Genomic DNA, 18,053 nt, shown 5'->3' with positions numbered 1-18,053 from the left:
GCTGCCACGGAAATGCCACTTGTTAAATACGCCCATGTGAAGTTTTCAGGTGTTGTTACCAGCTAACAGTGTGATAAGAAGAGACAGGACCGTGCAAAATAAACGTGCACGTATTAAGTTCGCTGGATGTATCGCTCGTGTGTTTGTAAAGTGTGACATGGCCTCCGAAGCTGTTTATTCGGTAGGTATGCAGGTCTCAGCCAGCGGGCTAAGCTAGCTCAGCTCTCCGCCCTCGCTCGGTGACCACTATTTGACATTTGACATTTCATTCAAACGGTTTCGTGCTGAATTGTGCACGTCTGCAGCGACGCAGGCTTAAAACATGCGCTGATTTTGTGGTTAACGTGGGAAAAATACGTTTAACTACAAGAATGCGTGGTGTGATTTCTTAGCGGAAGCTGGTGATTTAATTTAACGTTGCTGTGTTGTGTTTGGATGTAGTTGGTTATGTTGTTGGGAAAGTGTGTGTGTGTGTGTCTCTGTCTGTCTAGATCGGATCACTTTAATTTAGGTAACGAACTGATTTCCTACATCGTGCCAGTTTCTTTGCTCATATCCCTGAAGTTTCAGGCTTCAAGCTTTCAGACAGGAGACAAAATGTATGGCCTCATGTTTTATTTCCGAGAAGATTTAAGCGAAAACTACTTAACTTTGGAGTTGCACTAACCCTGTCAAAAGAAGAGCCCAATGTCAAACTTCTATGAGGCAACAGTTGCGACAGTATTTCCTAATCCTGCTCCTCATGGTACCAGTATCTGCTGGTTTCCTATTCAGTTTCACTGTGGTGGTGGTGGGGGGAATAATAAGCTACTCTCTCATGATTTGTGTGTACTGCCCCTTTAATCACAAGTGAACTTAATGCGTTGGTTTAACATAAAAAAAAAACAAACGTTAAAGTGCTCTAATAAAGCTTACTGTATTCAAGCACTTTTTTTTTTATAGCAGATATTACCTTATGCACTTTGTTACTTTCAACCAGTGACTGCTTTCAACATACTGGACCGGATGTGAGCGTTAATGAAGCGTGTGGTGCTCTTAATTTTTAGTAAAAAAATATTTTTAATGCCATATTTTTTGCACATCTAAAAATCATAGAACTAAAAATAACTGTGGCATGTGTTTGTTCAAGCTTTAAGAATGTGCCAGTAACTTAGAGCCCTGATGTGTTCATGCACATCAAAGTAAAATTGGCCTATTTTGAGAATGAAAATTACAATTCCAGAAATCACTTTTTTTTTTTTTTTTTTTTTTATATATACACACAATACTGGTAAGCGAGCAGCGTTGACGCTATAAGTATATGTACATGTCTGACACGCTGTCATAGTTGTCATAACCAAAAAAAGTGCAGGTTTGTGTGATAATTTTGGCGTCCATTTCAGCTTCACCCCTAGAGGGCAGTATTGCACTTTTTATTTCACAGTGGATATTTGTAAGTGCTGCTCATTGATTACTTAAAGAGAACATGGATAGGAAATTAGATATGAGGTATTGTTTGAGCTTAAACGTTAAACAAGATTTCCAGCAGCAAATTTGACACTCCTTCAGTGGTGTCAAGAAATCTTTTATGCTTAACAAAAATTTTGAATGTGGGCTTATGTGAATGTCGCTTGTTTGTGTCAAAAATGCTGCAGCACCGGACAACAATTTTTACAATAAATGCTGATGTCGTGCATTGCATGCCACATCTGTTTGTACATTGCAAACATATCAACTGTCAATTTTTCACCTCTATAGGATTTGTCTGTGGTTGTCTTCACTGTCACTCATGTTATATAAGGGAGAACTATGAGTAAAGCATGTTTCTAATAGTGCACTTTGTCCCTTTCTTAATAGCATAGAGATCCTATGCTAAAGAAGAGAGATGATTTTGAGGATATTCTGGAGGAGAGGAGGAACTCCAGTGACTTAAGATACGCTCTCAAATGTTACACTCCTGTTCTTTACAAAGGATTGACTCCATGCAAAGTCAGTGAGCTGAAGCAAATGGTGCTGCAGTCTGATCAGCTGGGTTATGTCATCACTCAGGTAAATTGGCTTTCTGGTTATACCTGGTGGATGTATTTTTCTCTTCAGTTCAGAAAATTACATTTCTCAGTGAAAAATGTCTCCTGCACTTTCCATTCTTTAACGCATTTATTTCAAGGGTTTCTGCAACAAGAAAATGTGTGCAAGCGAGCTAAAGTAACAAGTTTTACACAGCTTTAGAGTTGAGCACAGACAGGTATGAAGCTCAGCACAGTTAACCACATAATAAAAGTGCTTCAGGAGACACCGACACCACAAACGCAGCTAAGAGGCCCAATTTAGTAACTCAAATGACCTTAGTTTAAGTGTAGAAAACACATTTAACCTAATTGCAGCTACAGCCACCTGTGTCTGCAGCATTCTTTTAATCATGGCAACCCTGACTTTACCTTTAAGCTTAAATCATGAAGATTGATCTGCTTTTTGAGCCAATCTCCAGTGGCTATCAGAGGAAATGTAGTTTGTGCCATGCACTTTTTAAAATTAACACCATTACTAGCATTCAAGGACAGCGTGGTGTTTTATGACACAGTAACAGGAAATGGTTTCTAATTTATTTTGAAATATTACCTTATTTCATACAGTGAAAACTTCAAAGTCAGGAGCTACTACAAATAGACAAAGTCCAAAGTTTTCTCTCGAGTTTATAGACGAAGAAAATTGACAGAGAGGGACAAAAATCATCCTGCATTCTTATTGTCAGAAATGAATCACATTTACATTTTTTTTTTTTAAGCATAATTTGTTTTAACATGTCTTTGTTTGTAATTGATTTATTTTGAATTTGAGGTTTCTAAAGAGAAGGGCATGACCACAGATGAAGTCACTGGGGACGCGGCAGCCATCTTGGAGGAGATGGCTCAACGCTTGCAGCTCAGCACGGTTCGCTTCTTCGCCTTCACTCTCTCCAAAGTCTTTAAAACCTTGTTCAGGAGCATCTGTGTCAACGAAGAGGGCCTCCAGAGAGTGAGTGCGGGATGATAGCTCAGACAGTTACTCGAACTCGCACAGATTCACTTAACTTGTGCTTTCATTGTCGTTAGCTCCAGCAGGCCATTCATAACCACCCAGTAGTACTCCTGCCCAGTCACCGCAGCTACATGGACTTCTTGTTGATGTCGTACATCCTGTACACCTACGACCTGGCTCTACCTGTTATTGCTGCTGGCATGGGTAAGCAAAGGAATGAACAAGTGTGTGTATATGATGGGCTAGCAAATTATTAACTACATGTGTATCAGCTCGTCAGAGCTTGCTGTGTCACAGAGGTCTTAATTCTCCTTGACCGTATGTTTTAAAGATGGGTTTATAATACACCACCAGTATTTGCACATGAACTTTGCATTTCTCTGCAGACTTCATGGGGATGAAGGTCGTTGGGGAGATGCTGCGGATGTCTGGAGCTTTCTTTATTCGGAGGTCTTTTGGTGGAGATAAGTTGTACTGGGCTGTCTTCTCTGAGTATGTCAAGATTATGCTTAAGGTGAGGAGGCGGCTTCATTAGGATTGTGATTTGGAATGAGTCACATTTTTGTTTTGTTTTTTGTTTCTGTATTTCTATACCATTTATGTTCCTCTTTATCTCCTAACCTTAGAACGGATATGCACCAGTTGAATTTTTCCTAGAGGGCACCAGAAGCCGAACGGCCAAGTCTTTGACTCCAAAGTTGGGTAAGGCTCAGGTTTGAGCACAGAGGATCTCTCCCAGGTTATTAGTGAAAAATGTAGATCTGAAGCTGTTTCTTTAAACATGTGAAAGTGATATGGTTGCAGATGATTTTTCTAGCCGTGTGTCACCAGAACTTTATTCAGCAGTAAATGTACTTTTGGCATTTATCCTTGTCTGTGTGTCCTCCTCCAGGTCTGTTAAATATAGTGATGGACCCATTTCTTAAAGGAGAAGTGTTTGACATTAGCTTGGTCCCCGTGAGTATCAGCTATGAGAGGACTCTGGAGGAGGCGCTTTATGCCAGGGAGCTGCTGGGTGTGCCAAAACCCAAGGAGTCCACTTCAGTGAGTAACATGAGACCTGTTTACTGTGAACATAATATCGTTAATTCATAATCATAGCAAAGCTGTTGAAATCAAAAGCTGTAGTTGGCAGTCTCGAGTGCAGAAAGTTATTTATTCTGGCATTTTGGAAGTGTAAAGCAGCTAGTCTGATTACTTGAGATCAAAGACATCTTTTTTTGTTTTTGACTGACTTGTATTTCAAAGAATAGTCTGAATGCATATTTCACTTGCAGACTTGCCAACACATACTGTATGATAATAAAACGCAGAGTTGGTATCGGAAAATGGGTCACGGAGACTTGAGCGTGTTGAGTAAGTGTAAGTGGGTCTTTCTTTGTCTTTAAAGACTTATTGTAAATCACTCTGCTCTTCTTCTTCTCGTCTCCTTTGTAGGGCCTGTTTAAAGCTAGAAAGATCCTCAGTGAAGACTACGGCAGTATCCACGTATACTTTGGCCAACCTGTGTCTGTAAGAAGTTTAGCTGAAAGCAGAGTTAACCGCAGCCAGTTCAACCTGATACCAAGGTACTGTTTTAATTTAAATTCCATTTGTAGTCTCAAATAGCTCAAATATCTCTATTTTCCACTGATTTTAACTTTTAGTATTTTGTGAAAATGACTCAAATCCAAGCCATGACTTGGCCCTGTGTCATTTGCTTGTCTTTTTCCTTATTAAATAAATTTTTTTGGACATTTTATTATCTTCTGTACTTGAATAGTTATAAAAACATTATTACTATCCGTCAATATCCATGCTAGATATTTATAAAGTTTTGAATTTGGCCTCTTTCTTCTCACTTTAACGAGTGTCTTGTGGACAGTGCTCACATTTTCAAACCATCTCTCTCTTGGTTAGCCGTACACATTTTGTATTTATTTAACTAAAGAAGTAGTTTTATGTTTAGGCTCGTTACAGATGCAAAATATAGTACCGACTAACTTTGAGCTTTATGATTCCAGACATATCCCCACGAGACCCAGTGAGGAAATCCTCAGCTTTGTGAATGACTCCGCCTACAGGCTGGTGCGAGCCCAGGAGGAGAACATGGTCCTGAAGCCTTGGGTCCTTCTGGCCTTCGTCCTGCTGCAGAAACAGGCGGCGGAGGATAAGCAAGGGACAGCACTCGATGAGCTCACTGAACAAGCAGTGTGGCTCAGGGACCTCTCTCGGCACTACGGAGCCTTCCTCCACTGGCCGGGTACCGTATGAGCCCAGTTATCGGTTTTAGCAATAATGAAAACTATGTACTAAAGTGAGAGGACTAACAAGAGGCCAAATCGAACAATCTTGATATAAAGTTCATACAATCTTTTCATGGCTGTGTGCACATTGACACATATACATGCAGTCCTCAGGCTGATGTTGGTAAGATAAGTAAAAGTTCAACATGGATAAAAGCAGATTAAGAACAGATTAACATTAAGAAATACTCAAATGATGTGAAAACATTTGTACTAAAGTTTTATTTCCTTTTAGGTGAAGTGCAGTCAAGAGACTTGCACTAATTCAGACAGTTTTTAGGAACCTTGTAAAAACAAAACAAGGAGATTCTGATCTCAGGAATTCGCATGATAAGGTGGGGCCAGGTTTCACAATGAACACACCCGAAACTCTGGCTGATTGGGACCCACACCCAGTTTCACACCTTGGCTCAGGCGATTAGAGGATCATCAGGGGGTCCTTTTGTCCCTCTGTGGGGGGTTATTCCCACTAGGTTTATATCTGGGACTCTCCACCATTTGACCTTAGAACTGAAGAAGCTTCTCGGATGAGAGGTGAAACGTCTTCAAGCAACTTAAAGAAGTCCAGACGCTTTTCTTTGCAAGCTCCTTTGACTACGATGACCTGGATGACTGAGAACCTTCACAGACAAAACAAGGAGAGATGCAACCTTAAACATAAACCGACAGGGGTAGAGCAATGCATAGGGATGATGTGATATTGATATGCAGCTCAACAACGTGGGATTTCCATCCCATCTTTTTTTTTTTTTTTTCCCCTCATCTATGATTCTCTCGTTTCTTCAGACCACATACCTCCCTCAGAGGTTGTTTCCTCCAGTCTTTCCCTTCATCGAGGTCTGGTGAGGATCTCTGAGGGAAGAGTCCAGCTGGCATTGGAACAAGGTTTGTTTTATCCCGGGTGTTTTTATTTCTCAATGTCAATTTTTTTTTTTTTTTAATCGTTCTAATATTAGCCCAGTCATAAAAACACGAGCTAAAGACTACATTTAAATAATCTAGCTGATACTCAGAGTCCAGTACAAATAATCAACAAAGACAGAGGCCAGTCAACCACAGGAAAGGACGGCTAGATTTTTTTTTTTTTTCTTTCTAATCTGACTCCACTTAAAACACAGACAATTAAAAACTGTTTACAAAAAAGGAAAACATAAGTAAATGAATGTTAATTATCTCTTGAAGTAGGAGGTCAACAGGTGCCCGGAGAGACTCGCAGTGCCATTACTCCAGAAGAGGAGCTCCTAAACCAGGCAGTCGTCATACTCTCCTGCGTCTCCTACAGGAATCAAGCACTAAACGTCTTCATCCGACCGGCCCTGCTGGCCTCAGCCATCCACACTGCTGCCTCCAACCGGAAACGTAAGACTGCCACCACTGTGCTACTCTCAGCCTGCTCAGTCATTATGAGTGCAGGTAGAAATACAGGAAAAACAAGTAGTACTACTGTTAGTTAGGACACCACAGATTAAATCTACTTTGTGTAACAGGAAATGGGAGCTAACTGTTTATCTCCAGAAAATTCCTTTTCAGTTTTTCCAAGTAATTTTGTGCCAACTGAGCACAAGGTTAAAAAAAAAAAAAATTAAACTTATCTGATGAAAAAAGAGGTTTTTAAATGTTCTCTTAACTTGAGCTGACATCTATTTTTAACACGGATGTTTTTAGTCACAAAAGGGAAGACGCGACCATTGTGACAGTTTACAGTTCAGGTTTTTTTTTTGTTTTTTTTGTTTTGTGGTTTTAGATTCTGTGGAAGTTCTTAATCTGTCAAAAGTTTTTATATGGTATGATAATTTAATCTTTTTTTAATTGTGAATCCATATTGCAAAGTCAAACTAACAATGAAAAAATAAAAATCTAAACTCAGCTGGCAGCTAAGTGTCTTTAAAAAGTCACTTAAACTCAGCCTGTTTATGCTGGCACATTTGCTATGATGCAGATGTAACCGTGAAGCTGGACAAGTTCAAATACTGGGGTCAAAAGCAGTGGATGGTGCAGAAGAGACTACAGACAGGGAGGAGTGGGTGGAGATGACTGTCAGGTGTGATTTGCGATGGGAGGATAGCAACAAGAGTGAAAGGGGAAGGTTTCCAAAATATTAGTGAGACCTACTATGATGAAACGAAGAGACAGGAGCCCAAGTTGAAGGTGGCAGGGGTGAAGATGAGGTTTTCACTGGGAGTGACCAGAATGGACAGGATTAGGGAGGAGTGCGTCAGAGAAACAGCACAGGTTGAGCTGTTTGGACACAAAGGCTGAGATGGGGGAGGGAATATGGAGAATACTGGGGATGGAGGGGTACATGATATGCGGTGGTGACCTCTGTATGTGTCTTCCAGAGGAGATCTACAACGGCTTCAGCTTCCTGAGAAACATGTTTTCTAATGAGTTCATTCTCTGTCCTGGAGCTACTGTACAGGTGAGACACATCTTCTCTGTGCTGGTGTACTCCAGATTAATTATGAATAAATTATTGTATGGTCATTGTGACATATTTCTCTCACCTCCTGTTGTCTGGCAGGACTTTGAGGAGGCCTGTTACCTGCTGGTGAAGACCGGAGCTCTGCAAATAAACCAGCAGGAGGTTCTGATCACCGAGAGAGGGCACAGGACTTTGGCCTTCCTCACCAGTGTTCTCGATCCATTCTTACAAGGATACCAGGTGAGGGAGATGCATACACAGCGACACAGTGTCGTTTTGAACACGAGTTGGCTGGATCGTATTTTGCATGTAACAGGTTGGAAGAGTCAGTCCTGTATTATGATGTCAAGTGCATGAAAATAGATCAAAGAAAAGCAGTTTGGTTCAAATGATTAAAAAACAAATTATCAGATTTGAAAGGAGATTTATTATAATTTATAATTTTCTCGTATATATTGTATTTAAATAACAACGTACGGTATGATAAGAAGGACACCTCAATCTCAACCATATAAATTTAAATTGTGTAATACACTGGGATATTTATAATTAGATCTGTTAGCTCCTGTTTATAATTGGAGCTATTTCATTATATTTTGAAACTTTGTAAAATACCTTAGGTTTGTGCAGATGTCCTCTAGAGGGTGCTGTTGACTCATCAGTCCTAACAGTTCCTTGTTTGCGTTTGTGGTGGCAGGTGGTGTGTCGGTTCCTGTGTGAAGAAGACTGTCTGACAGAAAAACAGTTTATTCCTGCTGTCCGGAAGTTCATCATCAAACATCTTCTCACAGGTTCTCTCCCAAAATGTTTCTTATTTCTACTTGTGATTTTTATTTTCAAACATTCAGTACTCTATGCCAATGATTACATGTTAAGTGCTCATGTGTATTTCCAGGTAGATTAAGGTATATTGAAGTGTTGTCATCGGACCTCCAGAAGAATGCTCTGGCAGCTTTGATAAGACTTGGAGCTGTGCAGAAAATCAAAGGGTATGTTGGTTTTACTCACCTGCGTGTCCCATGTTGGTTTGATCGGCTGTCTGGCTATCCCACCCTTACACCTATGCCCTTTGTGTGTGGGAAATATTGAGCTCATTTGTATAATGTGATCAAAAGTCAATTAAAACACAGCAAGAAAACCAAAACCTTTATGGTCAGAATAAAGTGGAAACCACAAAGCTTTTTAGTTTTACTCTTTTCATTTCATCCAAAAATATATTACCTCTCTTATCTGTTATCTAGTCTGGCAGATGGTTTGGATTTTATTTGCTTTAGTGTTGATATCATTCCTCTAATTTCTACTTCCAGCTCACAATGCCTCTGCAACACTGATTTTTAAGAAATGTAGGAGGCATCCCTTTAATATTGGATTATCCAGTGAATGCTATAAAGTGCCACTAGAACTACATTTTAATTAAGTCTTTTTTTTTTTTTTGTCTTGAAAGTAACAACTATTGCTTCAATGTTTTTCCTTCAGAGGCGAGGAACAGGGGACTTTAAAACTCAACAAGGTGATGTTAAACTCCTTGGAAGACACTCTTGGTAAGAAATAAGCTGTAAGTTTGTGTCTAAATAACCAGACTGCATATTTGTTGGGTTTGCTTTAAACCACACATATTTTCTGTCCCTACAGGAGGAAAACTCCCCACTCAGAAATCTGTTGTAGCTCACCTCTAATTCAGCGACCCCTATTAGCCGAAGGGCATCGCGGACGGTCAGGGCAATGCACTGATGTCGCTCTGCTCCACGTGGTTTGTTACGAGTCGTCCTGGCCTACTTGCTGTGTTCTGTGAGAGATGGAACAAAAGACTTGCCATCTGGAGACAGCTCAACCCTGCGTTTAGTTTTTTTTTTTCTTTAATTTCTCTCCTTGCCTTTTTTCCAAAATGCTTCTCAGATTCTCCTTTTAAAACCTTTTTTATGAATCTACATAAAACCACATGATGAGTGAAGCCTTTGAAGGTACACTGCTGAGCTTCTTTGGCTCATTCTGAATAACGGATCTTTTGCTTATGAGCGACCTTGTGAAAGCTTCTGAATGTGCCATCTTCACTCAGCGTAGAGGCCATTCTCTGTTAATGCATTTGAAATGTGTTTCTAACTCTGAACATGGCTTTTGTTTTCCTCACTTTGCTTTTTCATTCAAGCTTTATGTTTGTTAGCTGTTAGTCACTCCTATCCTTTTGAGCACTTTTTTTTTGAATACTAATGTATTCATGCTGTGTGGTGTGGGCCTCTATCCCAGTTGTATGTTGTGGTGTTGGTTTCTTTGTTTTCTTGAATTTGGTGATTATGTATTTGAACTTTGGGTAAATATTTTAGTACCACATACTACCCGTCTACCCACCCATCCTCAGGCCTTTTTGCCAACTCTCCAAACTACTTGGACAAGAAGTAAATATGTCTTTGTTTACACAGTGGAGACACTGCTACAAGTTCAATGCCAGGGTCATCAAGTTGCCAAACTCCATATACAATTGAAGTTATACTCAAGCATTACCAGCTGTACCAAAGGCACAGGTTTGTGGGAAATAAATTCTTGAGTCTCGACTAGTTACTGAAGTTGCATCATAGTATCATTGAGTTTTACTTATAGTATCTAAAAGGAGAATAATGTTCAGGCTTTATTTATATTTAAAGAAGTGATACACACGGGGTTTGTTCCTTACAAAGGAAGTAAGAAAATTCATAGAAGGAATTTTCAGAATATTTTCAGTGGCTTATTCAGGACTCAGGATTACACACGATTAGCATGGTAACATTTTTCAGTGAGTGTTTTTTATTTAGTTTTTGTAGTTCAAGTTTTCGAGGTAAAACTAGATCATTTATTTTGTCGACTCCTATCTGTGCACTCCTGTTACCTTAGAAATCCCATCAATTCAACAGCAGCAGATTTGAGTTCTTGCTGGAAAATGCTTTGGAGGCAAAGAAAAACGGTACAGATTGGTTTAACTATGAGCAAAGCCAAACCAAATTTCATGGAAATTGCCATCTGTGTTACATTTGAGCTGCAACTTAACAAACAATAAGCACAGCTTTCAGTGATCTTGTTTGTGTGCCTAATGTCAAAGATTCCTGCAAAATTTAATGGGAAACAAAAGGTAGTACCCTATTTAGGTTTGAGTATAAGTAATGTGCAAAAAAGGCAGTAAAGAACTTGACAAATGTCAAAAAATATAGATTGGTGCTGTAGTAGAATAACTGTGGGCCTAAAAGTAAATGGGGGGGGGGGTTGTGTAACATTGACAGCCAAAGTAACAAAACCTTGATATGCAAACAGCTTTCTATGATGCATAGAAAAGTTGTACGTAAAGGAAGACTTAAATGAGGACTCTCAAAAATGCACTGTAATAGCAGAAGTAGTGGGTTACTTACACATTACACCTACCTATACCAAAAAGCTCCTGGTGCACATGATTGTGCTGCTGTTAATGCCAGAGGAGGTTTGGATCTCAGTCAGCAGAGTGATGGTGACTATTACTGTGCCTCAGCATTTGGAGAACCCACATTGCTGTATTAGGGTATGTGGTCTGACATAAAACCACTTACAGCTGATTGTGGAATATGTAGGAGGAAAGAAATTTCACAAACAGACTTGTTATATCTGTGGCATCCCATTAAAGTACCACTCTCATTCTTTTTCAAATGTTTGTATGGGCAGACTGAATAACTGGATGGTTGATTTTAAATACCTGTAGCAAAACGCCTTGCTTCAAAGATTAAGATGTGTGGCCCAATACTTTTGTCCATATAGTGTCTGTCAGATTTCTGTGGTTTGGCAAAAAAGAGAAATCGCAACATCTTCAAACTTTTCTGCACTAAAGTGTTTATTCAGCTTTATTTGTTTATCCGTTGGTCAGATGTTGAGCTTGTAAAACTTAAAGTGAACTTTAACCTAAAGAAAAGTTTCATTTCATTTCATTACGCCGACAAAAGTTCAAGTTTGTGTTCTGTGTTTGAATTGTTTTACTTTCTCACCTCAATAACAGCTGTCAAATAATGTCTAAAGATCAGATTTCTTCCTGTGCATTTACATTTTATAGCCACATTATTAGATACATTCATGAGATCCAATTCATTTGAATCTATCAGCTGGTCTTTTAAAAGCTTTTCTTAATGTTGTCATAATGCTAAATCTGGTTTGTGGTTACTTTTTTTTTTTTTTGCTGTATAGTTGTTTGCTGGGCTGCATTACTTTTAAGTATTCCTAAAATTTAGACCACAACATTTCACTTAAACAGTATTGGATTCCATTAGACTGTACCTAATAATATGGTAGGTCAGTGTACAAGGGCCTTTTAGTACTAAATGTATAGGCTGGTTAAATGGAAAAAGTATGTTAATAAAACCTTTTGAAATACAGTTCTCGTCTCTGAAATTGTCTCTTCTGTCGATAAACTGGGTTGCGGGATGAAGATGATCCAATTGATTAACATTCACTCCATCATCATCCTCCAACATCCAGCGTTTGGTGTGATAGTCGGTTCTCTTGTGGCTCAGATATTGAGAGAAACTCTTTGATCATACCTGATTAAAAGATCAAGTGAGCATATGTTATCATTGCTGATGTACTTCCATAAACTTTAATCTCAAAATGTTCGGCTTCTTTCTTTCGGTCTACAACTATCCCTGTGCAAATCTCAGGATGCATGACTTTGGCTACCAGTTCACATCGCTCTCATTGGTTGTTGACTTTTAAAATCAAAATTTACCAATATTCAGTTTTAAGCTACATTTGCACACGTATTTTAGACCTCTGAACAGTTTCTTCCTATCACATAACCACTCCAATGGATACATTTGGACAATTTGGGCTTCAGTACTTTTGTCAAGGGATGCTTTGACATGTAGACCGGAGCAGCCAGGGATCAAACTGCTGACCTTTCCATTATTATAACCTCGACCCTCTGAGACCAAACAGAAGCTGCATGCATGTTTACTGTCAGTCTAATATCAAACTAACTCGACAGTGTCTGTTACTATGCCCACTCCCTAAAGTCCTGCCTTCTGCTCTTTAGAGCAAACTGTCTTTTGTTCACGTCACTGAAGTTCTTGTAATTGTTGGGGTTTTTTGTGTTTTGCTGAGATCACTATTGCATATATATGGTAAATGTATTTGTATAGCGCTTTACTTGGTCCCTAAGGACTCCAAAGCGCTTTACACTACATTCAGTCATGCATCCATTCACACACACATTCACACACTGGTGGTGGCAAGCTACATTGTAGCTACATTGCACTGACAGAGGCGAGACTGCCGGACACTGGTGCCACCAGTAGGCAATGGGTGAAGTGTCTTGCCCAAGGACACAATGACCGAGACGGGGCTCGAACCGGCAACCTTCAGATTACAAGACAAACTGCCAACTCTTGAGCCACGATCGAACGAACCACAAACCGTAACTGTGAATTGGAATATGGTATGCTGCATGCTAACAGGTTACCTCACAGCTCACATTCATTGATTTTACTCAAACAGCAGAGCACCTCATAATAAATATGTATTCTTTAAAAAAAATCTGTCTTGCTCCACAACAAAAGTCAGCAGGGTAAAAATTACTTTTGAGAATTTTAAGGTCACATACGTCTGACCAGATTTTAAGATTTGTCAATCACATCTCAGAGCTAGAATAAACCTTGACTACTTTTGTTTGAAATGTTTTACAAAATCCCGCAGACACAGAACAATGTTGGCATTCAGTTGCAGCGGTCCTTTTGATTTATCAGCTTGTTGCATAACTTTGCATGTCTGCTCTGGGCAGGTGTTAAATATCAGAAAGCGACTGTCTGCTGCATCTGGAAGAGATGCTGATGATAGTGGTGAGTTTAAATAAGATCAGTCCATGTAGCTGTGGGCGCTGAAACCAAAACAATAAGCTGGCAGACACTACAAAGCCCCATAAAGCTGAGGGGACTTGCACAGTCAGATGGCAATCTTAACAGAGGCAACTGTGCATAGTCACTTCATCCTTTGCTAACATGATGGTTGTTTAGAGCAGCTATAGAATCATCCATCCTTGTATCCATTTTCTTATGCTATTCCAATTCAGGGTTACACTTAGACTGAAGCTTACTCCAGCTGTCACAGTGTGAGAGGCAGGGTAAACCCTGAATCTATCACAGGACTAAAGTCTACCACAGGGATCAATCAGATTAATTGAACTAAAATGTCCAGTTGATCAATAACATGGTGACTGGGTACAGAGCAATAAAGATGGTGCCCTGGGGTTGCCTATATCAGTAGTGCCATGACTTTTGAATCAAAAGCTTTTAATTTGAAGGGATTTCTAAGGTCTTTAGCAGAAGAAGTGAAGGTACACTGTTAAAACGATTAAGGGAACACTTGATTATCACAGTATAACACAAACACAGTTAAACATCAGGGACATAAATTTGTCCAGTTAGGAACCCTATGCTTTGGTGCAAATGATTCAGGATGCACACGTAGTCCAGCTTCTCCATGTCGCAGTCCTCAGCACAGATCCCACTAAAAGACAGCAGGACCTCACAGAGTCTGTTGCTGACAGTTTGGTCAGAAACACATGAATAGCTGGCTGGAGGGCATTTTGTGGCACTCTGGCAGTGCTTCTCCTGTTCCTCATCACACAAAGGAGCAGATACCAACCCTGCTGCCGGGTCAGTGCCTTTCTACGGCCCTGTCCAGCTCTCCTTGTGAACTGATTCATCTTCTGGTATCTCCTCCACACTCGTGAGAAAGCAAACCTTGACTGAAAAGATGTGCCATCCTGTAAGAGCTGAACTACCTGTGTAACCTAAATGGGCTGCAGATACCATTTCATGCTAGTAGTGAAGCTAAATAGAGAAAAATCAGTTAAGATAAGTAGAGAGCAACAGGGGTTATCTTGTTCTTGCCTCATTAGTAAACCTGGAGAGCATAAGCGCAATAATTTGTGCTTCCTAACTGAACAGACCGACATCCCTAAAGCTTAACTGACTTATTGTTACGCTGTGACGATCAGGCGTTCTCTTAATTTTTACGAGCAGTGTATATATTTTGTGTGGTTTCGTGTCCAAGAACAAGAAAGTTAGAAAAGCCATGTTATATTTTGTTTCACACACATATACACGTGAGATATATATACACGAGAAGCTGGAGAAATACCAAGGGCTCAGAGAAGAGCTCGAGAAGATGTGGAGGGTGAAGGTGACGGTGGTCCCAGTGGTAATCAGAGCACTAGGTGCAGTGACTCCCAAGCTAGGCGAGTGGCTCCAGCAGATCCCGGGAACAACAGCGGAGATCTCTGTCCAGAACAGCGCAGACCCTCAAGCTCCCGGGCCTCTGGTAGAGGACCCGAGCTTGAAGGATTGACTGCCCACAGGGGCGAGTGGGGAATTTTTTTTTTTTTTTGAAAATTAAATAATTTTTTTTTACATTTAAAAAAAATTAATCTGTACTTCAAGGACTAACAGTAAGCCTCTCTGGCAATCCCCAGGAGATCTGGCAGTGCTGAAGCAATTACATTACACTGCATTAGATAGCCAGTCGTAACAGAGTATAATAGGTGGAAGCAGAAAGAGCTGCTTCATAAAATCTACCTCTTGGTGTCAGGCTTGGCTCTCTCTGAGACTTCACTTCATGGCACTTAGTTGATGCATGGACACTACCACGCTATCGCACGCACACACTATCACAGCAGCATTTTTCATCATGTTTTGTGGCTCTGCTGCTGAGTAAGAGACTGCTGCCAGCAAATCCACCACTTTCCATCCATATTGCCCTTTCTTTCATACTCAGTCTCTGACAAATTATAGGTTCATCTAAAGTTGCCATACCAAATTGCTTATACACACACAACTCCAGTCCATCCATTCAAGCAACCGTCCATCCATCCATCCTCCCATCCTCCCACCCAGCCATTCCTTCCTCCTATTTTCTCTTTCTCTTTCTCTCCCTCCCGTCTCCCTGGTGGTGGTGTATTACAGTGACAGCCATAGCCATATCAGCACTTTATCTGGTATATTATGACAAGCTGTTATTGAAAAAGGGGCACATACACACACACATGCAGAAGGGCAGAACCCAAATAAACTGCTTTCTGATCTGTGGCAGCTACTGAGGGTAAAAAAAGGACGTTTCTGCTGTTTTATAACCATAAGTACAATGTTTTTATTACTTTTATTTTCCCTAAAACTGACCTGTTATTCCTTTACCTTCTCTTTGTGTGTCTCTGTGCATGTACAGGGGTGATTGAGTGCACACGGGCCTGGCGTTGTGCCCAGAGGGGTGTGTGGAGGTCTATATGTACAGAATTGATTGAAAGAAAAAGGTACCCTGGTGTATAATGTTTCAGCAGTTAACCTTAGGTAATAGTAGCCTGATGGATTCAGCTCATTTCTTCTAGCAGATCCTCTTCATCAGCCCTGCACTGGAGGCTTGAAAATTTACATGCAGTAAGGGGGACCAGCGCTCAATGTCAATTCTGGGGACTACCAGAAATCCCAGAAGAGGGTCCTGAAGATCGCAATTAGTACACATTTAAAAGTTTTCCCCAGTCACACCCTATATAGAAAAATGCCGCAAGCTGAAGTACATTATTTCAGGATTCTCATCATGAAAAACATTTCTGCTCTCAGTATTTTCCCTTCAAACCACGAATCCCATTTTTATTGACACAAAGACAAGAAAAAGTGCTTTCAGAGGCCACTTACAGGTGAAAACTGTTCATTCCTCAGGAACTAGAATCAAATAGCATCCATAAGTCACAAAAACTCTACAGCGAGCTGCAGCAGTTTGAGGGAAATTGCACCTATTGGAGCTTTAGGAAGTCCCGCAGGTGCACATTTTAAAGAAAAAGTCACTCAAACCACTGAGCTTCTGTTTTTCCGTTATTTTCCTCAGGTGTGCCAGTCACAGGAGGCCTCGCATTAAGTGCTTCAATGCCCAGTGTAATCACTTATTTAATGCTGAGAAATGGTAGGTCCATGGGGACAATCTGCTGCCTCAGAGTAGCATCAAACTGTTCCATAAAATCACTAATATTTCATGTATTAGATATTTTTTTGCAAGGCCTTAAGAGTTCTGGAGATTGATCTCCTTTTAGTGTAAGGAGTGTGTTACTTTTCATCCATCAAACAAAGTACAGCTACCTAAGTACAAAATGACAGTAAGTACAATTTGATAAGGACAATACTTTTTTGGATTATTTTTTACTTTAAACATCTACTATAGCAGAAATGTTTACTATTTTATACAGCCTTTATTTGACAACCATTTTCATATGAAAGATATATGAAGTACAAAAAACAGTATAAATAAAGAGTTAGGTTTTTTTTTTAACTCTTTACAAAAGGCAGAAATTTAGTTTGGACTCCTTTAAAATTCCAAATTCAAGAAATCTTTGAAATCATGTGAAAGAGAAATTCCATATGGTTTCACCTGAATAATAGAAAGAGGGCAAATGGACATATATTTACCATACCAGCTTTATTTATAAAGCACTTTAACATAAAAACAGGGTTCACAAAGTGCTGTACATATACAAATAGCATAAGCAAAATAAAATAAGATCAAATCAAATCAAATCAAATAAATGAGTGGGGGGTGGGGGGCAGGCCATTAAGAGATTTAAACACAAATAAAAGGACTTTAAAAATGATCCTAAAATGTACAGGTAGCCAGTGGAGTGAAATTAAAATGGGGGTAATGTGCTCAGACGTTTAAAAGACGTTATGCAGCGTGTTGCACAATTTTAAAAAAAAAAAGGTTTTTGTTGATGAGCCTGCTTTCCTCCCAACAACTGGCCACCACCTGATTGTACATATTGTAGTTAAATCTACCCTGAGCAACTATGATGTTATAATTCTGCTTAGATGCTCTGCTTTTACCTTTATATGCATAGTTTCACACTTAGGTATTGATAGGATATAAATACTTCAGTTTCTTTGACTTTAAAGTAAATCTTCAAATGGGAAGCAAAAGTATATTTTTTCCTAAACACACAGAAACAGGATGCCCTGCTGTGCTTTTTAGCTGCAAAACTCACTGAGGCTCAAACTCACTGCTGGTACTTTCCCTACTTTGGAACAGAAGGGTGTTTGGTGATTCCAGGGAAAAGCCACTGCCAACAGAAATGAACTTTTCACAGTTTATACTTCATGTGAACAAATTAAAAATTAGTACCAGCACTAAAATGTATCCGACAGCAACATCTGTGGTCTTGTGTGGTTAGTTGGATATTTAATATACTGAGTATTTGACTTTCTGTGTACAATGTTTAGCACTAACCACAAGGGAGACACACAGGCTATTAATCTGTTTGTTTTTTTAAATCACCTATACAGTATATCTGCATTGTAATACAACAAAAAAAAGGGTTTTTCAAAGCTTCA

General features: G+C 39.7%; 1 protein-coding gene and 1 long non-coding RNA gene across 2 annotated transcripts; one reads left to right on the top strand and one right to left on the bottom strand.

Moving 5' to 3' along the window:
• The first annotated feature begins 6 nt into the window (after positions 1-6).
• On the top strand, positions 7-12,065 carry gnpat (glyceronephosphate O-acyltransferase). Its single transcript, XM_026193987.2, has 17 exons — positions 7-181; positions 1,837-2,028; positions 2,818-2,994; positions 3,072-3,201; positions 3,384-3,511; positions 3,624-3,699; positions 3,890-4,041; positions 4,435-4,565; positions 5,001-5,239; positions 6,069-6,167; positions 6,465-6,641; positions 7,622-7,701; positions 7,804-7,944; positions 8,402-8,495; positions 8,600-8,693; positions 9,181-9,245; positions 9,337-12,065. Exons 1-17 carry the CDS (start codon positions 158-160, stop codon positions 9,378-9,380), a joined length of 2,043 nt encoding a protein of 680 aa, XP_026049772.2. The 5' UTR covers positions 7-157; the 3' UTR covers positions 9,381-12,065.
• Positions 3,535-6,470, bottom strand: LOC145420666 (uncharacterized). Its single transcript, XR_013901982.1, has 3 exons — positions 6,078-6,470; positions 5,646-5,902; positions 3,535-5,124 (listed from the first exon to the last, which is right to left on the bottom strand). It is a non-coding gene; the product is annotated as an uncharacterized LOC145420666 (long non-coding RNA).
• Positions 12,066-18,053: the final 5,988 nt, after the last annotated feature.

Source organism: Astatotilapia calliptera, chromosome 15 (assembly GCF_964374335.1).
Source record: "Astatotilapia calliptera chromosome 15, fAstCal68.1, whole genome shotgun sequence".
NCBI lineage: Eukaryota > Metazoa > Chordata > Actinopteri > Cichliformes > Cichlidae > Astatotilapia > Astatotilapia calliptera.
This window is presented reverse-complemented; position numbering and strand designations above follow the sequence as displayed.